At 39.8% G+C, this 17500-nt stretch overlaps 2 protein-coding genes and 1 pseudogene across 8 annotated transcripts in view; 2 read left to right on the top strand and 1 right to left on the bottom strand.

Moving 5' to 3' along the window:
* Positions 1-6144, top strand: part of LOC138042120 (tetratricopeptide repeat protein 28-like) — a 24844-nt gene extending 18700 nt beyond the window's left edge. For all 4 annotated transcript variants that reach the window (XM_068887881.1, XM_068887882.1, XM_068887883.1 and 1 more), the window contains 2 exons: positions 1401-5375; positions 5872-6144. In XM_068887881.1, the coding sequence (XP_068743982.1) occupies positions 1436-5375; positions 5872-5891 (3960 nt within the window). In that variant the 5' untranslated portion in view covers positions 1401-1435 and the 3' untranslated portion in view covers positions 5892-6144. The remainder of the gene's footprint in view (positions 1-1400; positions 5376-5871) is intronic.
* A 3668-nt stretch (positions 6145-9812) lies between these two features.
* LOC138041703 (piggyBac transposable element-derived protein 4-like) lies at positions 9813-10433 on the bottom strand (annotated as a pseudogene).
* A 638-nt stretch (positions 10434-11071) lies between these two features.
* Positions 11072-17500, top strand: part of LOC138042139 (uncharacterized) — a 35331-nt gene continuing 28902 nt past the window's right edge. For 2 of the 4 annotated variants that reach the window (XM_068887933.1, XM_068887932.1), the window contains exon 1: positions 17498-17500. This exon is cut by the window's right edge and continues 1241 nt beyond it. Coding sequence is in view for 1 of the 4 variants with exons in the window: in XM_068887931.1 (XP_068744032.1) it covers positions 11621-12775 (1155 nt within the window). In the remaining 3 variants the exon portion in view is untranslated. Of the gene's footprint in view, positions 11210-11620 lie in introns of those variants that run through there. The other 2 variants (XM_068887931.1, XM_068887934.1) reach the window with 2 other exon arrangements.

The following is a 17500-nucleotide window of genomic DNA, read 5'->3' as shown; positions in this document are numbered from 1 at the left end:
GCTACCCACAAGTATGCATTGTGTGCCTATTTTTTTAAACAATGCCGAGAAATACGAGGAAACATCGGGAAAGCTTGAAAACAAACATAGAGGCTTATTACTCAAGGTTCACTCACAAACAAACATCTACATCGTTGGTAGTGAAGGAGAGAGAAAGGCATAATTCGGACGGCCAGATCATGTGTCTCTGGAGTAAAAACAGCCGATTTTGCCCTAACGAGCAGCCTTTCCTATTGGAAACGTGTTAGCAATTCAATTAGTTCAATCATTTTAAAGTCCCTGGATCAAAAAACATGGATTAACCAGGTTAGAGAAAAAAACTGTGACGGAAAACCAGTGATTGAATTTCCAGGTCCAATAATGGTAGATTTAGACCTGAAAAAAAAAAAAAAAAAAGATTTTGATGTCAATTTCAGAAAATTGAATATTACACTCATAATGACGTCTCCTCCTGTCTTTTTGGTGTCAGCTACATACCTGCTGCGGGATGTCATCGTGTTCCTATAGGCTGTTTTTTCCTTAATTTCTAGTTTTTAATGTTCCTTGATTATTATTGTATAAAATGCACTTAGTCTGTTAAGTACCCAAGTATTTCATCACATTACGGGCTATATTCCTCTTTATTCTGGAATGACAGTCTCCGTAAGCCGAAATCATTCCTTGGAAACCCCTGATGAAGAAAGGTATTTTCTTTTGAAATACTGGCTTAAGATATTTATTCCTTTCCTGTTCAATTAATCTTGCTGTGCTGGTTTAGCATCCTGTAGTCAGGACATTGAAAGTGCCACTAAGACGAAAATTTTTGGTTTTCTTTTCGAATTTTTTCAACGTCAATTAAGTCAATATGTTCAAAATAATACAATGCATTTAAATTTGGAACGATAGAAGCGAGATAAGTCGGGAAATAGCCAGCCAAAAACCGCTAAAACTCTGTCCGCCATTACTCAGACTGCATTGGAGAAGACTGCGATTATTTTGTAAGCGGTCTTCGCTTCATGGGCGTTTGACAAAGCGAAGAAGTCGATCAAGGAGTGATGTATATAATATCAGCAAAAAGCAACTCGGCGATCTCTCACATCTCATAGACGGCATGGTAAATTAGCTGCGTTTATTTTGAGCATTGCGCATATGACGTCAGGCTTCAGGCGATCCAGCTAGACCCAACCCTTTTCCTTGCTCATGGTCATTTGCCGTTCGAGTAATGGCGGAGAGCGAAAACCGAAAAACTACGTTACAATAATCATACTTTCTGTGGGAATTTTGAGATAAAAGTTGGCACGATACCAATTTAGTGCGTCTGTTTTCAAAACCTAAAGAAAAAAGGACATGCAAAATTTTCGTTGTAGTGGCACTTGAACTTATTTGTGTTTTCGTTCATTTGCATTCTTGGTGTACCCCAGATTGCTGAGAAAACCTTCCTGGTTGATTATTAAGAATGGTGGATAGAAAAATGCACGATTTGGAGAGGCACATGCAAGAGCTTAGCATCGCAAAAAAGGAGGGAGACAGACAAGGCGAGGGTTTGGCTTGTTTCAAACTCGGTAGATACTATCAGGGTGCAGCTGACTTTAATCAAGCCATAACAAATTACACACGAGCATCAGCCATTTTTAAGGAAATAGGTTTCAGAGCAGGAGAAGGAGGAGCCTATGGCAATCTCGGCAATTCTTATCAAAGTCTTGGTGATGTTAAGCAAGCCATAGTCTACCACAATCAACATCTTAGTATTGCCAAAGAGTTAGGAGACCGGGCAGGAGAAGGAAGAGCCTATGGCAATCTCGCCATTGCTTTTCAAAGTCTTGGTGATGTTAAGCAAGCCATAGTCTACCACAATCAAGATCTTAGTATTGCCAAAGAGTTAGGAGACCGGGCAGGAGAAGGAGGAGCCTATGGCAATCTCGGCATCGCTTATGACAGTCTTGGTGATGTTAAGCAAGCCATAGTCTACCACAATCAAGGTCTTAGTATTGCCAAAGAGTTAGGAGACCGGGCAGGAGAAGGAAGAGCCTATGGCAATCTCGGCAATGCTTTTCAAAGTCTTGGTGATGTTAAGCAAGCCATAGTCTACCACAATCAACATCTTAGTATTGCCAAAGAGTTAGGAGACCGGGCAGGAGAAGGAGGAGCCTATGGCAATCTCGGCAATGCTTATCGAAGTCTTGGTGATGTTAAGCAAGCCATAGTCTACCACAATCAACATCTTAGTATTGCCAAAGAGATGGGAGACCGGGCAGGAGAAGGAAGAGCCTATGGCAATCTCGGCAATGCTTATCGAAGTCTTGGTGATGTTAAGCAAGCCATAGTCTACCACAATCAACATCTTAGTATTGCCAAAGAGATGGGAGACCGGGCAGGAGAAGGAAGAGCCTATGGCAATCTCGGCAATGCTTTTCAAAGTCTTGGTGATGTTAAGCAAGCCATAGTCTACCACAATCAAGATCTTAGTATTGCCAAAGAGATAGGAGACCGGGCAGGACAAGGAAGAACCTATGGCAATCTCGGCAATGCTTTTCAAAGTCTTGGTGATGTTAAGCAAGCCATAGTCTACCACAATCAAGATCTTAGTATTGCCAAAGAGATAGGAGACCGGGCAGGAGAAGGAGGAGCCTATGGCAATCTCGGCATCGCTTATGACAGTCTTGGTGATGTTAAGCAAGCCATAGTCTACCACAATCAACATCTTAGTATTGCCAAAGAGATAGGAGACCGGGCAGGAGAAGGAAGAGCCTATGGCAATCTCGGCAATGCTTTTCGAAGTCTTGGTGATGTTAAGCAAGCCATAGTCTACCACAATCAACGTCTTAGTATTGCCAAAGAGATAGGAGACCAGGCAGGAGAAGGAAGAGCCTATGGCAATCTCGGCAATGCTTATCAAAGTCTTGGTGATGTTAAGCAAGCCATAGTCTACCACAATCAAGATCTTAGTATTGCCAAAGAGATAGGAGACCGGGCAGGAGAAGGAAGAGCCTATGGCAATCTTGGCAATGCTTATGGAAGTCTTGGTGATGTTAAGCAAGCCATAGTGTACCACAATCAAGATCTTAGTATTGCCAAAGAGATAGGAGACCGGGCAGGAGAAGGAGGAGCCTATGGCAATCTCGGCAATGCTTATCGAAGTCTTGGTGATGTTAAGCAAGCCATAGTCTACCACAATCAACATCTTAGTATTGCCAAAGAGATAGGAGACCGGGCAGGAGAAGGAAAAGCCTATGGCAATCTTGGCAATGCTTATCGAAGTCTTGGTGATGTTAAGCAAGCCATAGTCTACCACAATCAAGATCTTAGTATTGCCAAAGAGATAGGAGACCGGGCAGGAGAAGGAGGAGCCTATGGCAATCTCGGCAATGCTTATCGAAGTCTTGGTGATGTTAAGCAAGCCATAGTCTACCACAATCATTATCTTAGTATTGCCAAAGAGATAGGAGACCGGGCAGGAGAAGGAAGAGCCTATGGCAATCTCGGCAATGCTTTTCAAAGTCTTGGTGATGTTAAGCAAGCCATAGTCTACCACAATCAAGATCTTAGTATTGCCAAAGAAATAGGAGACCGGGCAGGAGAAGGAAGAGCCTATGGCCATCTCGGCATTGCTTTTCAAATTCTTGGTGATGTTAAGCAAGCCATAGTCTACCACAATCAAGATCTTAGTATTGCCAAAGAGATAGGAGACCGGGCAGGAGAAGGAGGAGCCTATGCCAATCTTGGCATCGCTTATGGCAGTCTTGGTGATGTTAAGCAAGCCATAGTCTACCACAATCAAGGTCTTAGTATTGCCAAAGAGTTAGAAGACCGGGCAGGAGAAGGAATAGCCTATGGCAATCTCGGCAATGCTTATCGAAGTCTTGGTGATGTTAAGCAAGCCATAGTCTACCACAATCAACATCTTAGTATTGCCAAAGAGGTAGGGGACACAATAGGGCAGGCCAAGGCGTGTTATTGTATAGGTGTTGTTCATGAATGTTTGGACTCCTTGATGAAAGCTCTCAACTACTATCGTCTAAGCATTCATTATTTTGAAGAAACAAGGCGTCTTCTTCAGTCAGAGGATGCATGGAAAATTAGCTTTCGTGACACAAATGGGTTTGCGTACACTGCTCTGTGGACAGCACTCTTGAAGAATGGAGAGGTTGATGAGGCTTTGGATGCTGCTGAGCAAGGGAGAGCACAGGCTTTGGCAGATATTTTGAAGATGAAATACGGCATTGATGAGAAACATACATGTACGATGAAGGTAACTATGTCTTTGGTTATAAACGATCTACCTTCACAAACTGTTTTCACAGCACTTAAAGGGAACATGATTAGCTTCTGGTTGCTAAGAGAAGATATTGGGATAATTTTTAGACAAAGGAAAATCAAAAAAGGAAGTGCCTGCTCTTTGATGAAAAGTACTTTTAAAGAGATTAATGTGGGGACAGTTGTACGATGTGAGAATCGTTCACTTAATAGAAAGCCCAGCAACTTCTCAAGCAGTGGGGAAGCTGTTGAACAAACCGTTCAGTCCTTGAGCTTCTCTGTGCACTCTTTGCAGCCGTTGTATGATGTCTTAGTAAGTCCTATTGCAGACTTGCTCGAGGGTGATGACTTAGTCTTTGTTCCTGATGGGCACTTTTGCCTGGCTCCTTTTCCTGCATTGAGTGACTCTGTCAGGATCCGTGCAATTCCCTCGCTGACCACTTTAAAATTGATCACCAGTTCACCTGACGACTTCCAAAGTAAGAATGAAGCGCTGCTTGTGGGCGATCCGTGCTTGAAGGAAGTCACTTATGGCACCGGTGAAGCCATGTATGCACAGCTGCCATGTGCGAAAAAAGAGGTGGATATGATTGGAGAACTTCTGCAGACCGTGCCTCTTACAGGAAAAGATGCAACCAAAGCTGACGTGCTGAAAAGAATGGAGTCAGTTGCTTTAATCCACATTGCTGCACATGGTGATGACAACTTTGGAGAAATTGCTTTGGCCCCAAACCCAGAACGCAAATCCCAGATCCCTGAAGAGGAAGATTACATGTTATTGTTGAGTGATGTTCACGCAGTTCGTCTTCAGGCAAGACTGGTTGTGCTGAGTTGCTGTCATAGTGGCCAGGGAGAGCTAAAATCTGAGGGTATTGTGGGAATAGCCAGGGCTTTCCTGTGTGCTGGTGCCCGGTCTGTTCTTGTGTCTCTCTGGGCAATTGACGACGACGCGACCTTGATGTTCATGAAGAGCTTCTACCAACACTTGGCACATAGAAAAAGTGCAAGTACAGCTCTTCACCAAGCTATGAGATCTCTTCGGGAGACAAAGAATTATTCCGCCATAAAATACTGGGCGCCATTTGTGCTAATTGGTGATGATGTCACCTTTGAATTTGGGCAACCCGAACACGAAAAGAATGGTAAGTGCTATTTAAATATGACTTTAATGACTGAATCGCTGTACCTTGTTCCTGTTTTTAATCAGGAAGTTGTCGAAAGGAGCAGGTACGTTCTTCACAGTTTTAAAATCGGTTGCCAGTGTGGTTATTTTTACTCGAACTGCTTTGGCGAATACCTGAATTAAATAAATAATGTCTGCATTCACCGAGTCAGCTACTTCGGCCTTCCTGCAGATAGCTAGCTGTTTGAACCGTGTTAGGATGGACTGACAGTGAACCTGATCAGTCATTGCCAGTTGCTTATATCAAGTGAAGTGAGCTATTGATGTCCTTAAGTGTACATGTCAAAGTAAACTGAATAGGAATTGTTTCTATTAACTAAGCACAAACAGTTTCATGAATTAAGAAAATTGTTATATTTATTTATTTACTTGCAAATCAGAACGAATTCCTTATTGCCATTTAACCCACTACTTGTTTCTTTTTTCCTTGTTTTTTTCTTTTTTTTCTTTTTTAGAAACGATGTCCAAAACGTGAAAAACCTACTTGGACTCTGAGACGTTGATATGTTATTTTCCTTTCTTCGATTATATGAGTTATTGAAAACAATTCGATCATTGATGCCTCAGTAGCAGTCAGACTAAAGATATCATGCCAATTATAGTTAAAGTACCATGAGATTTCAGTAGTATCAAGATACTGTCCAAATCCTTACATTGTTACCTTGTTTTGTCAGCACCTGTACCACGATTAGTTAATCACTTGATAGAAATCAGGGACTTGGCAAAACGATTTGTTTCCATGACTGAGGATCTAGCTGTCATGTTAATTTAGCCCTTCAAAAAACTTTAAAATAACTCCAAGCTTTTACGGTATGTTTCTCGGGTGACAGGCTGGTGACAAGTATACTCTTTAGCTTGCCATACCAATTTTCCATTTACAATATTATCAAGTGACAGTCTAGGGAATGTGTATTTTCTGTGTTTCTGTAAGGTTGGCCAAAGCTAAATAAGGAAATTAATTGTTTGGGAGGCAAATGTCTATAAGCTAAAAAACAACCTAGGAAAGTAGACTGTTTGACCTTATGTGTGTGTGTATATATATATATAACCAGTGTACGGTTGGTTGACCTAACGATGAACTCCCAGTTAGAGGATCCACAGGATACAATGTCTCGACGCGAATTTGTAGTTAAGTGTACGTAAGGAAAAGCGACGAAGAGACAAACTCTTGACTGTTCTGGACGAAGTTTAATACGACGTTTCGGCCATTCGGCCTTCTTCAGGTTAAAAGTTAAAAACTAAAAAAACTATTTACAATGAGTGCAAATCACAAAAACAGCAGCTTATATATACAGAGCAGAAATATTGAAATTAAGGAAACGCCAATTCACAAGTTCTTTTGTTCTTCAGTATGTTCGACTTGTGGTTACGGAATCTTACTTTAAATTCAGTCGAGGTGGAGCCCACATATTGCAGGTTGCATTTGGCACAAGTGGCCAAATAAATAACATTTGTGAAGAACTTGTGAATTGGCTATCCACTATAATAACTCTAAACATGAAATTTCACAAATCAATTTCATCATTATCGAACAAATTAGGTCTTTTGAAAGTACTGTACATCTTGAACAATTGTTACTCACTAGGGAGGCCTATTGGACTGCGCAATTATTTACCCTTAATCTTCATGGTCTTAATAAAAGGCGGGAATCTAGATCGAAACACCGCATTAATTACTACAATTGAGTAGTTGTGAGTTGACATTTTCCCAATACGATGCATTTTTATCCATATGTCACCTATAGTTCTTTATTTGTTTTTGATTGTTAAATCTATGTCACCTTGGAGTTTAGACCTTTGATATAGTTCTTTATTTGTCTTTGATTGTCAAATCCATGTCACCTTGAAGCTTTGACCTTTGTTTTGTTTCGTTTCCTTAATTTCAATATTTCTGCTCTGTATATATAAGCTGCTGTTTTTGTGGTTTGCACTCATTGTAAATAGGTTTTTTAGTTTTTGACTTTTAACCTGAATAAGGCCGAACGGCCGAAACGTCGTATTAAACTTCGTCCAGAACAGTCAACAGTTTGTCTCTTCGTCGCTTTTCCTTACGTACACTTAACTATATATATATATATATGTATATATAGTTATATGTATATATGTATATATATATATATATTATTAATATTATTATTATTATTATTATTATTATTATTATTAGTTTCAGCTCTAATGAGACAAAAGTTGGAATTTGATTTCTGTTCTCATGCAGATGGTCCCAGCTAAACGATAGATCACCAAAACGGCAATTAAACAGTATCGCATATGTGACTCATTTACCTTTAGTTCTTAGACAATAAAATTGGAATACCCAATTGCTTGATTTAATGATCTGGAGATGTAACAAATATCTTGCTAAGCTTGTTTTCTCAGGCAGTGCTGTAAGTTACGGCTGCCTATTTTTTAAGTTCAGTCTGTTTACGTCTCTAAGTGCAGATGTCGAACTAGAGAAAAGGTGGCCGTAAACGTTACGTCTATTTCCGTAACGTTCTTTTTAAACATTCAATGTTCAAGGAGTCATCCAATTTATTACCTACAATAAGCGCCAAAAGTGTTGAGACACTTTTCCCTGTTAAGGAATCTTGGACAATCCCCTCCCCCTAAATCTTTTCCTCTAACCCTCTCTCTCCCCCTAACAATGTTGTTTTCTTTTTGCCAACACTTCCTTTATCTGTTACCAACATTGAAGGGGGCAGGTGGGGGAGAGGGGGGAGTATGAGTGGAAAATGTAATGTTAAAGTGATCTTACCCCCCGGGGGGGGGTACTCGATGTATCCTTGGTTGGGAAGGTGCGGCACGGCCCCTCATACCCTGACCCTGTTTAAGACAAATATCGCTGATTTTCTTACCCATTTTAAGACAGAATTCCGATTTTTGATACCCTGTTTAAGACATTTAACCCAGTTTAAGACAAAAATTGATAAATCGATACCCTGATTAAGACAAAAAATTATAAATTTGATACCTTGTTGAAGACAAAAATCCCGAAAAACATACCCTGGCTGGCCGCACGTCCCCATTAAGCCCTAAGAAGGGAGTACCTGATATGATATGTATCAATTCTAATTCTTTAAATTTGGAGCCAGAGCCACAAACCACAATCCCATAGAGGACACTTGGGATTACAGTCTTAAAATACAGAGTTTTTGACTTTGGTATTGAATGACACACAAATTGATTTAATATGCTGAGACCAAAACAGTTTGTCATTGATGGTAACCCCAAGACACGCAGTAGAGGATATGTACCGAATAAAATCCTCACCCAACTTTAGAGGTTTTAAAGGACCAATGAAGGGACTAATGCTCAAAATCATTGCCTTCGTCTTTTTGCGGTCTTTCCAATTCAGTGTCTCAGCTACTTTTGTCGCTTATTGTAGTTTTGACCATATATGAGGTCCTTGGTATCTTAGAGAATGCTTTTCATAGTTAACAGGAAGGATTTTTAGCTGACTTCCTTTAAGTTCACAGTATTTCAGTGGGTTTGTTTTGATGTTGCAATATATCTTGGTAAATATCCAGTTTCAATTCTGTTGTCCGAAGTCCACAGTCCCCATTCCGTGATCCAATGATACGGTTAACTGCTATCGTGGATATTTGTTTACATTTAAAACTATTGTTAACAGCATTGATTCCAATCAAAACCAGAAATAAAGATGCTATGCAAGTCTCTACGATGATATTTAAAAGTATTTAATACTTTTTCTTAACAATACTAGAAGGATTGTAAAATTACTATATCTGTTACAGAGTCATACCATAACCAGATATTGCATTGCTGTGTGCAACAAAAACGCAAAAACTTGTTTCCAGTCACACACGCAATTCTTTAGTACATATTTCCCCGTTAATCGGTCACATAGTTTTCCATGGTTTAGTGGCCATTGCGATTGCCTCTGAAGGAAGAGATACAGAGTTCGGTTCAATCCCACTTAAACTGCCTTCTGCGAGACAGAGAAATCTTACGCATGCGCAATCAGGGTGCGACCTGAAAAAAAAAAACACAAATGGAGAAAAACAGTTTAAAGTCCAAAAATGGAGTCGAAAACTTACTTAATATATACTAAGGGGGCTGGGGGTTATTATACATAAATACAAGCCCTGTGACTTTAAAATGCTTGTGAGGCAAAACCATTATGCAAAAACCTGGTAAAACCATACATATTTACAAAGAGCATATGGAAATTTTCCTTTTTGTCTGTACAACTTCTTACCCCCGTTTAAACTGTTTGACTTTCTTTTCTTTCACACCACAGATTTCTTTTGATAGGACAGATCTGTTGGACCTCACTGTCCCGCATGCGAGAGTTTTTCTCCTCAAGTACCTCAAATAATGTGAGTGACGTATAGTAATAATTGTCCATGAAGACGTAATATCCCTTGTCCAAGAATGGTTCAATTATAGACATTACCACTTAAATCTCTCTCCACAATATTTCCTTCCTTACCAGTATAAATCTTGCTGTTTAAAAAATAGCCACTACTGAATTCTGCAAGTCTTAAGGCTTTATTCAAAATCTTCCTCGCTTGATTGGAAGGAACTGCCTGAAGTGCACTTTTCTTGTGAACTTGCTCAAAGCTTCATGTATGGTTAGCTGCCTCTGAGGCTTATACACTTGCTGAAATCTAGGTATTATTATTGTTCACTTATTGTAATCAGCAGAGCCAGCCGTGGGTGCCTGGATGTTATCTACAAAATGTAGGTAACGCAAAATCTGAAGGAATCTACCCCTGGGCATTATACTGGCGAAAAAGGGAGAGCTTAAAGGCAGGATCTGTGCTCCAATAAGAGCTAAGGTTTGGTTTAGTGACCCATGTTCAGTTACAGGAACTAACCCAAGCTTTCATTTCATCGGTCGTGACCGGATACCACACAGAAGATTCGTGATGGTCCCTCTTCTGTTCTGCATATAAATTAGTTTGTTCTACTAGCAATTTCGATACCTCCACCGTGAAGAATCATCAAAAGAAATCCAGGCATGATCGAAAGTTTTCAGAATTAAGATTTATTCCAATCGGTCATCTTCGTGAAATAATTCTACTAAAAGTCTCCTCTGACCAGTCTTGTACCTCTATTTCCATTTCCTTCTCCGTGCCCTCGTCAGATGTCGATTCATCTGATTCTTCATGGTCGAATCCCGACTCATCAGAGTAAAATTCGTTCTCAGAGATTGGGCGTTAAACAAAATTTCATCTTCATCAACGAACAGGATATTTACAACACTTCGATCATTCCTTGAGTCGGAATCCGACGAAGTATTATTTTTAGCTGCCGCCATTTCAAAATCACTCTCCAACACGCTTTTCTGATTGAAAAACTCGAAATGTTTGTGAAAAATGGCCAACTCGACGATAATTCAGAGGGATGCTGTATGTATGCCCTACCGAAATGAACTAGTGGTTTCCAGGCCTCAAAACGTGTGATCAAGAGAGAGCGAAGTGGGACTGTTTAACAAATCGAAAGAGGGTTTGCCTTGCAATTCTCTCTTCTCATGCGTCCGCCATATTTGATTGAAAGCGAGGCTAACCGCGCAAACATTCAAGACGGCTGCCAATGCCAGCAGTGTCTTGCCGATCGAATGGACCAGATTGTTGAAAGATAACCCTGAGTTGACGATGAAAGACGTCGATACTTTTGTTAAGCTCAACAAAGCACCCCAGAGTGGCATTGTTAAAGGCTATAAGTTTTTCTGCGAAGGATTTATTAAAGATTATGAAGGTAAATCGTTCATTTCTGCCGTGTTTGCTGTTATGGGCAAGCTTGCAAAGCCGGGCGTGGAGTTTCTAAGCAGGTACTTACCTACTGGTATGATTGTTCATTAAGTTGGTAAAAGAGAAGAAGATGACACTGTTTTTATCAGAGCAAGATGTTTCAAGTCGTTAAGGAAAAATGAAGAGCCACACTACTTATGGGTTAGTTGTATGGTTGTTTTTTAGCTGAATGCTAAATTTAAGTAACTTAAGTGCATGGGGCAGTTGACATTTTACTGAATATTGTGAAAGTTCTCAAAGTTAATTCAAATAACCTTGAATTATTCCTTTTTTCCCTATATCTGTATGAACAAGAATGTACACTATTCATTACAAAATAATAAATTATAGTAAATATTTTTTCTTTATTCCCTGCTTTGTTGTCCTTTGTTACCTTAGTTCCAAAATAATGATTATAAGCTTAAAAACTTCTGTTTCATATATTTTCAAAGATGTCGTTTTACAATGAGGAAGTGGTGGATCCTTCCTGCTCATGTAAGGCTGGGCAGGGAATATGTAACCATAAGGTGGCACTGATATACCAGGCAGCCCATTACAGCCTCCTTAAAATTGATGCTGTCCCAGAGGTACCATCCAAGACATCTATGCCACAGGAATGGCACAAGCCCCGTTCAGCTGGAATCCATCCTGAAGCTGTTGATAATCTTATTGTTGGAAAACCCGAATTAAAATCAGAGGGAGGTCCTAAATGTAAGAAGCGTGCCATAGATGGTGTAGAGAGTAATTTGTATAACCCTATACAAAACTACCCCAACCCAGAATTTATAAGGGAATTTCTAGCAAGGGCTAAAACTGACTACAAAGAAACACAGTTTGCTACATTGTTTAGCGAGGGTGAATTAGAGTATGTCGAGTGCTACTATGGCACTGTACCGAAGGGATGTGTTGTGTCTTATCAACAACCTACTATTAGGGAAAACAGTAAGTTTTTATCCATAGATCAGAGGGATACCCTACCTGTCCTACCAGCAAAGCTGCTTGATCCCTTATGTAGCCATGTTCTTCCACGCTCACAGGCTAATGTACTTGATTCATTAAAGGTATCATTAGAGCAGGCATCCAACGTTGAGCGGGAAACAAAAGACCAATCTCAAAATCCATTTTGGCATGAGCTGAGAAAGCGGCGGCTCACTGCCTCAAAATTTAAGCAAATTTGTTCAAGAAAAAGTGATTATGAGGGTCTGGTAACTCAGCTTAAAAAGAAAACTGTTCAGACTGCTGCCATGAAGTATGGCCTTGAACATGAAAGTGAGGCAGCACAGTCATATGTCAACACCAGGTTTGTCAATGTATACCGAACAGGATTTGTTATTAATCCAGGCTGTCCCTTTTTAGGAGCAAGCCCTGATTTTCTTGTCTATGACCCAACACACAATGAGGTATTTGGATTGCTTGAAATTAAGTGTCCCCAGTGTGAGTCATGCAGAGATGCCAAGTATTTAAAGATTGTTAACCCATTGAAAAATTCGCGTGCCGTGTGTGTGATGTGTAAGAAACTTGGAAAATTTGCGAGGTTTTGCAGTGGAAAGCGAGCGTCAAAAATAAACCATATGCGCAGTAAATGTACACAAGATACTGAGTTCTAGAATTAAGTTCACCTTGAAGAAGAAACAGTGAACTTCCAGATGATGTAAAAATATTGCTAAAAAGTGATTGAAAACACGTCCTAAGGCTCAACTGCAAATGTAAAGGTTGAATTTTCGAAGCAGCGCGCGTTAAGCATTCAAGAAAGTTTTTGATCGCTAACTAAACAAAGCGCTTGAAAAATATATATTATAACTCAAAATATGCCTTGTGCAATTTACAGTTAAATCTAACCACTCAATGGATAAAAATTTCTTGAAATTTATTCCAATCGCTTTGTTTTCTTGCAGGTATAAGTGCAAAAATTATGCCCAAACGCCGCTGCCGAAACAAAATTTCACGAGGAGCTTTCTGTTTGTCGAAATACACGTGCACAAAACCGCAAGATTAATTTAGTTAATTGATCACTATCATGTTTCATGAGAGAACAAACAAGGTCAAATTGTGTACAAAAGTGCTCTTTCGAAAACTTTCACTGAAAGATAACTTACAAAACACAAGAAAACCAACAGAGAAAATCGCTGGAGGTATTCTCGCATTTACGGAATATAAACGCACGATCGGATTGATTTATTTGTTGAAGACAGTGATCTTCCGAGGTATGCCAATTTATGTTAGGACAAAAAAAACTTGTTATTTGCAAAAAATCCATCGGTTGATCAATATAAAGCTAAATTTCGGAGCAAATCAATGCCCATTATGACGTTAATTGCTACGAAGGCCTTTAATTCTGCGCGGCTTACTCCATGAAAAAAGGTAATGCGCCCGGGGGTTTTAACAGTTTTTGACAGGCATACCTACTCGTTTCGTTTACCATTAATTCCCATAGATCATCTCCTATGAAAACTAGGAAAAATATTTAATTCATTCTGATTATCTAAAACGAAATACCGAGCAGTGGCTGCCACGAAATCTGGAACTTGAATACTATCGAGCTGATCATTCCAGCGAGCTTCTTGTTTATCATCGGTCTCTAGGTTTTCACCGTCTTCTTCGTCACTTTTAAAGCCATCTAAATCAAAATTTTTGTCTCTAATATCCCCTCCTCTTACAGGAAAACCATAAAAGATCCCTTAGATCCCTAGATCCTCCGAATCCGAAAAAAAAAAAGCATGAATATCCCCATCGTTCGGTGCGCTATCTGGCGCATCGGCTGTTGTTTTCGCGTAATTTGATCGCGCGATCGAAAGGGCAAAAAGCCAGCCCTTGTGGGGTCTCTTATCAGCTGTCAAAATATGCTCACAACACGGCAAATGATTGGTCAATTATCCTTCTAAATCTCCATAACAACAAAAAATTTAGATTTCCTAAGGGAGACTGGGTAGAGGCCTAAGATCAACTCCGATCAAGACGCCATTTTGTGCGGCCGGTTTTGGCCGGTTTAGGTATTTCAGGGGTCATCGCGCGCGGCCGGTTTTGGCCGGTTTAGGTGTCAATGGTGTCAATGGGTTAATGGTCAACTCAAACTAAAGAAAACCCATGAGTATTACTTTCAGGTAATGGGGCAGATGGCCATCACCGGGCTCAAATGGTGTGACTTCATGGTATTTTGTAAGAATGATTGGCACATTGAAACCATTTACTTTGATGAAGAGTTCTTTGCCGACATGTACAATAAGCTAACTCTGTTTTATTACAACTATTATCTTCCATCATTGTAAATGTCACACCACTGATAAAACCTCATTTTTATTTGTAAATGTTTTTATTCAAATTAATTGCTATCATTTTAAAATAGAGGTCCTTTAAAGTTTGATAGCATACAACAGACCGACCATATTTGATTAATTGAAGAGGCTAATGACAGTGGAAGTACAGCATCAAATAAATGGTTTTCCTTGACTCTACGAATTGCCCTCTCTACATGGATCCTTAGCTTCGCTATTTTTTGAGTCCTTTCTACATCTTCCTTGGAAAACTGAACCTTTTCACTCAGAAATGGTGGAATGTTGAGAGAACAGTTTAAAGGAGATAAAAGGTCTTCTATAGTGAAACCTTTGTCTGCCATAACCCCATCTCCATCCTCTAACAGCTTTAAAATTCCACACCTTTTCACTATCTCCCTGTCACTTATAGATCCCGTGTAGAGTTTGGAGATGAATGACACTGCACCACTGGGGGTAATACCAACAAGACCTTTGAAGGTGGTTGCACTTTTGTAACTAGAGTAAAACTCAGAATGAAGCACAAGAGAGGAAGGTGTCTGAACCTTCATTTCTGTGCAATCTATGATCACACGCACATTGCTGAAACTATCTTTAAAACTACTTGGCATTGTTTTTCTAATCTGTGATCTACTCGACCATAGTGGTAAACATCCCATTGTAAAATAAAGGAAGTTTGACCAGGTTATAATCATTCTACTTACAGTAGAAATTGACACATTGAATCTGACAGCCAAATCTTGATCAAATAAGCCTAGCTTGACCTTACACAACCACATGAACAGTTGATCTTCTATAGCAAGGGACTGTTTTTTCATGTTTATAAATGGCCGTTTTTATACTAGAGACGCATAATTCGTCTGGGACGAACTTGGGCAAACATTTTTTCTGCGTCTGTTAAATTCGTCTAGTATAAAGACGGCCACAAGACGCATTATGCGTCTAGACGAAGAATCTATTTTAGTGCGTCTTCGAAGACGCACTAAACTGGAAAGTTCGTCCAGACGCATTATGCGTCTAGTGCCCGTCTTTATACTAGACGAATTTAACAGACGCAGAAAAAATGTTTGCCAAAGTTCGTCCAAGACGAATTATGCGTCTCATATAGTTCGTCCCGTCTTTACACTAGACGGATAACATGAGAGACGCATAATTCGTCTGGACGGATTATGCGTCTCTAGTATAAAAACGGCCAATACTTCATTAATTATCCCTTCACCAGGCTTTTTAGCCCTGCCACGTTGAACTTGAGACCACGTTCTCATTTTTTCAGCAGATGGTTTTATCACATCTATAAATGACCATAACACATTACTACTTGAAAACCCAGTATAAAACCGGATCATTTCATCATCATACATAAATCGGCGAAGGCCAAACTGACTTATATTGTTCTTCCTATCAAGTTCCTGTTCGAGTCTCTCTATCTCTTTCCTAGCTGCCTGGAGCATCTCCTCAAGTGACACTTCCTGTCTCACCACACCATAATCATGATCATAAAGATTTGGAGTACTGGTAAATGCTGGGTTAGTGACCTGTTCTATAAAAACAAAAAATATCTATTTTAAAGTTTTCAAAGTTCTTAGATGGAGTCCCTGTGTAACATCAAAATAATATTAATTCCAAGTGAACAAATAAAAGGGACATGGCAGAGTATACGCAACTGCTACAGCAAGGAGCCCAAGTGTGTGAGTACTTTTAAAATATTCACAATCTTTCTTGCAGGAGAAATTCAATCACAAGTAGACCATGTGTTCTCAGCTTCTGAATGAATTACTTTTGCACAAAAGAATGTGAGTGAATAAAAATCTTGGGTTCCTAAGTAAAATATGTGCACACTTACAAAAACACCAGTAATATAAATTTGAAGCATCTTTAAAACAGCAGTTTATAGGAACAGAAGCTGAAAGGAATTCACTAAGGTGGCACCTTTTGTGTTAAGCTGAAATGTTGGGGGGATCTCTGATGACTTTCTTTTCAAGATTCTTCTTGATATTTCCTGTTCTTTCTTCTTAGTCCAAGCGAAGAGAGAAGGGACTGCTGTTGACTTCAATAGCCGCCGCTGTCCAGCCAACGAACGTCTATAATCAGTTTTCTCAAAATGCTCTGAACAAACAGCAGTATGCTTTTTAATCTGACAAGATGTCAAAAGAAAAGCAGCCGTAGCGATAGTGAATATAGGCCTGCATTCACTATATCAAGATCAATTTCACTTAAACTAGTTCATCAATGAAATCGAATAACAACGCGCTAACAAATAGGATTATAAGAAAATATGCTTTAGCTTTATCTTAAGTTTAAATCAAGCTATAAACACAAACAGAATTCGAACGAGAGGCCAGACAGTTAAAACTAACTTCAAAATTCGGTTCTGGATCTCTTCGTATTCTTGCAATCCACTCTGCCCTCCTTTTGGCCTCTTTTGGGAAAGCATGGAAGGATATCTCTTTGTTGTATCTTGAATCATTCGTACACAACGGCACACAACAGTGTGTGGCAGCCATCTTGAATGTTTGCACGGTAGCCTCGCTTTCAATCAAACATGGCGGACGCATGAGAAGAGTATGGAAGAGAGAATTGTCTGTAGTCTTGTCGACAACGATATTCGTCATCACAGGGGTCAAAGTTGGTGTGGACTCACGAAGCGGTGAGACCGCAACGGGTGAGTCCACAACAAATTTTGACCACTGTGATGACGAATATCGTTGTCGATAACAGCAGACAACGCTGAATCCCTTTTGATTTGTTTTTTACCACAATATTCAACGCCAAAGAAAGTGTTTATTTCAGAGCGTGACCAAAATCATGACTCAAAGAAAGAGCAAGCGTTGTCTATAACTTTCTCGCAATATGAATGGTGTATTTCCCAAAATGAGCGTTCCTGTTTGGCTATTAAATTGCGTGACAAATTGACGCGAGCAGCGTTGTCTAGACGCTCATGGACAACGGCAAATTAGCCAATAAGACTGCGAGATTACAAGCAATTGTGGTAAAAATTTATTTGGACATATTTGTCCAGCTACCCGGGGGGGGGGGGGGGGGATAATCCCATATGAAACAGAC

Source organism: Montipora capricornis, chromosome 3 (assembly GCF_036669925.1).
Source record: "Montipora capricornis isolate CH-2021 chromosome 3, ASM3666992v2, whole genome shotgun sequence".
Classification (NCBI taxonomy): domain Eukaryota; kingdom Metazoa; phylum Cnidaria; class Anthozoa; order Scleractinia; family Acroporidae; genus Montipora; species Montipora capricornis.
The sequence above is the reverse complement of the archived record's forward strand: the minus strand, read 5'-3'. Positions and strand labels throughout refer to the sequence as shown.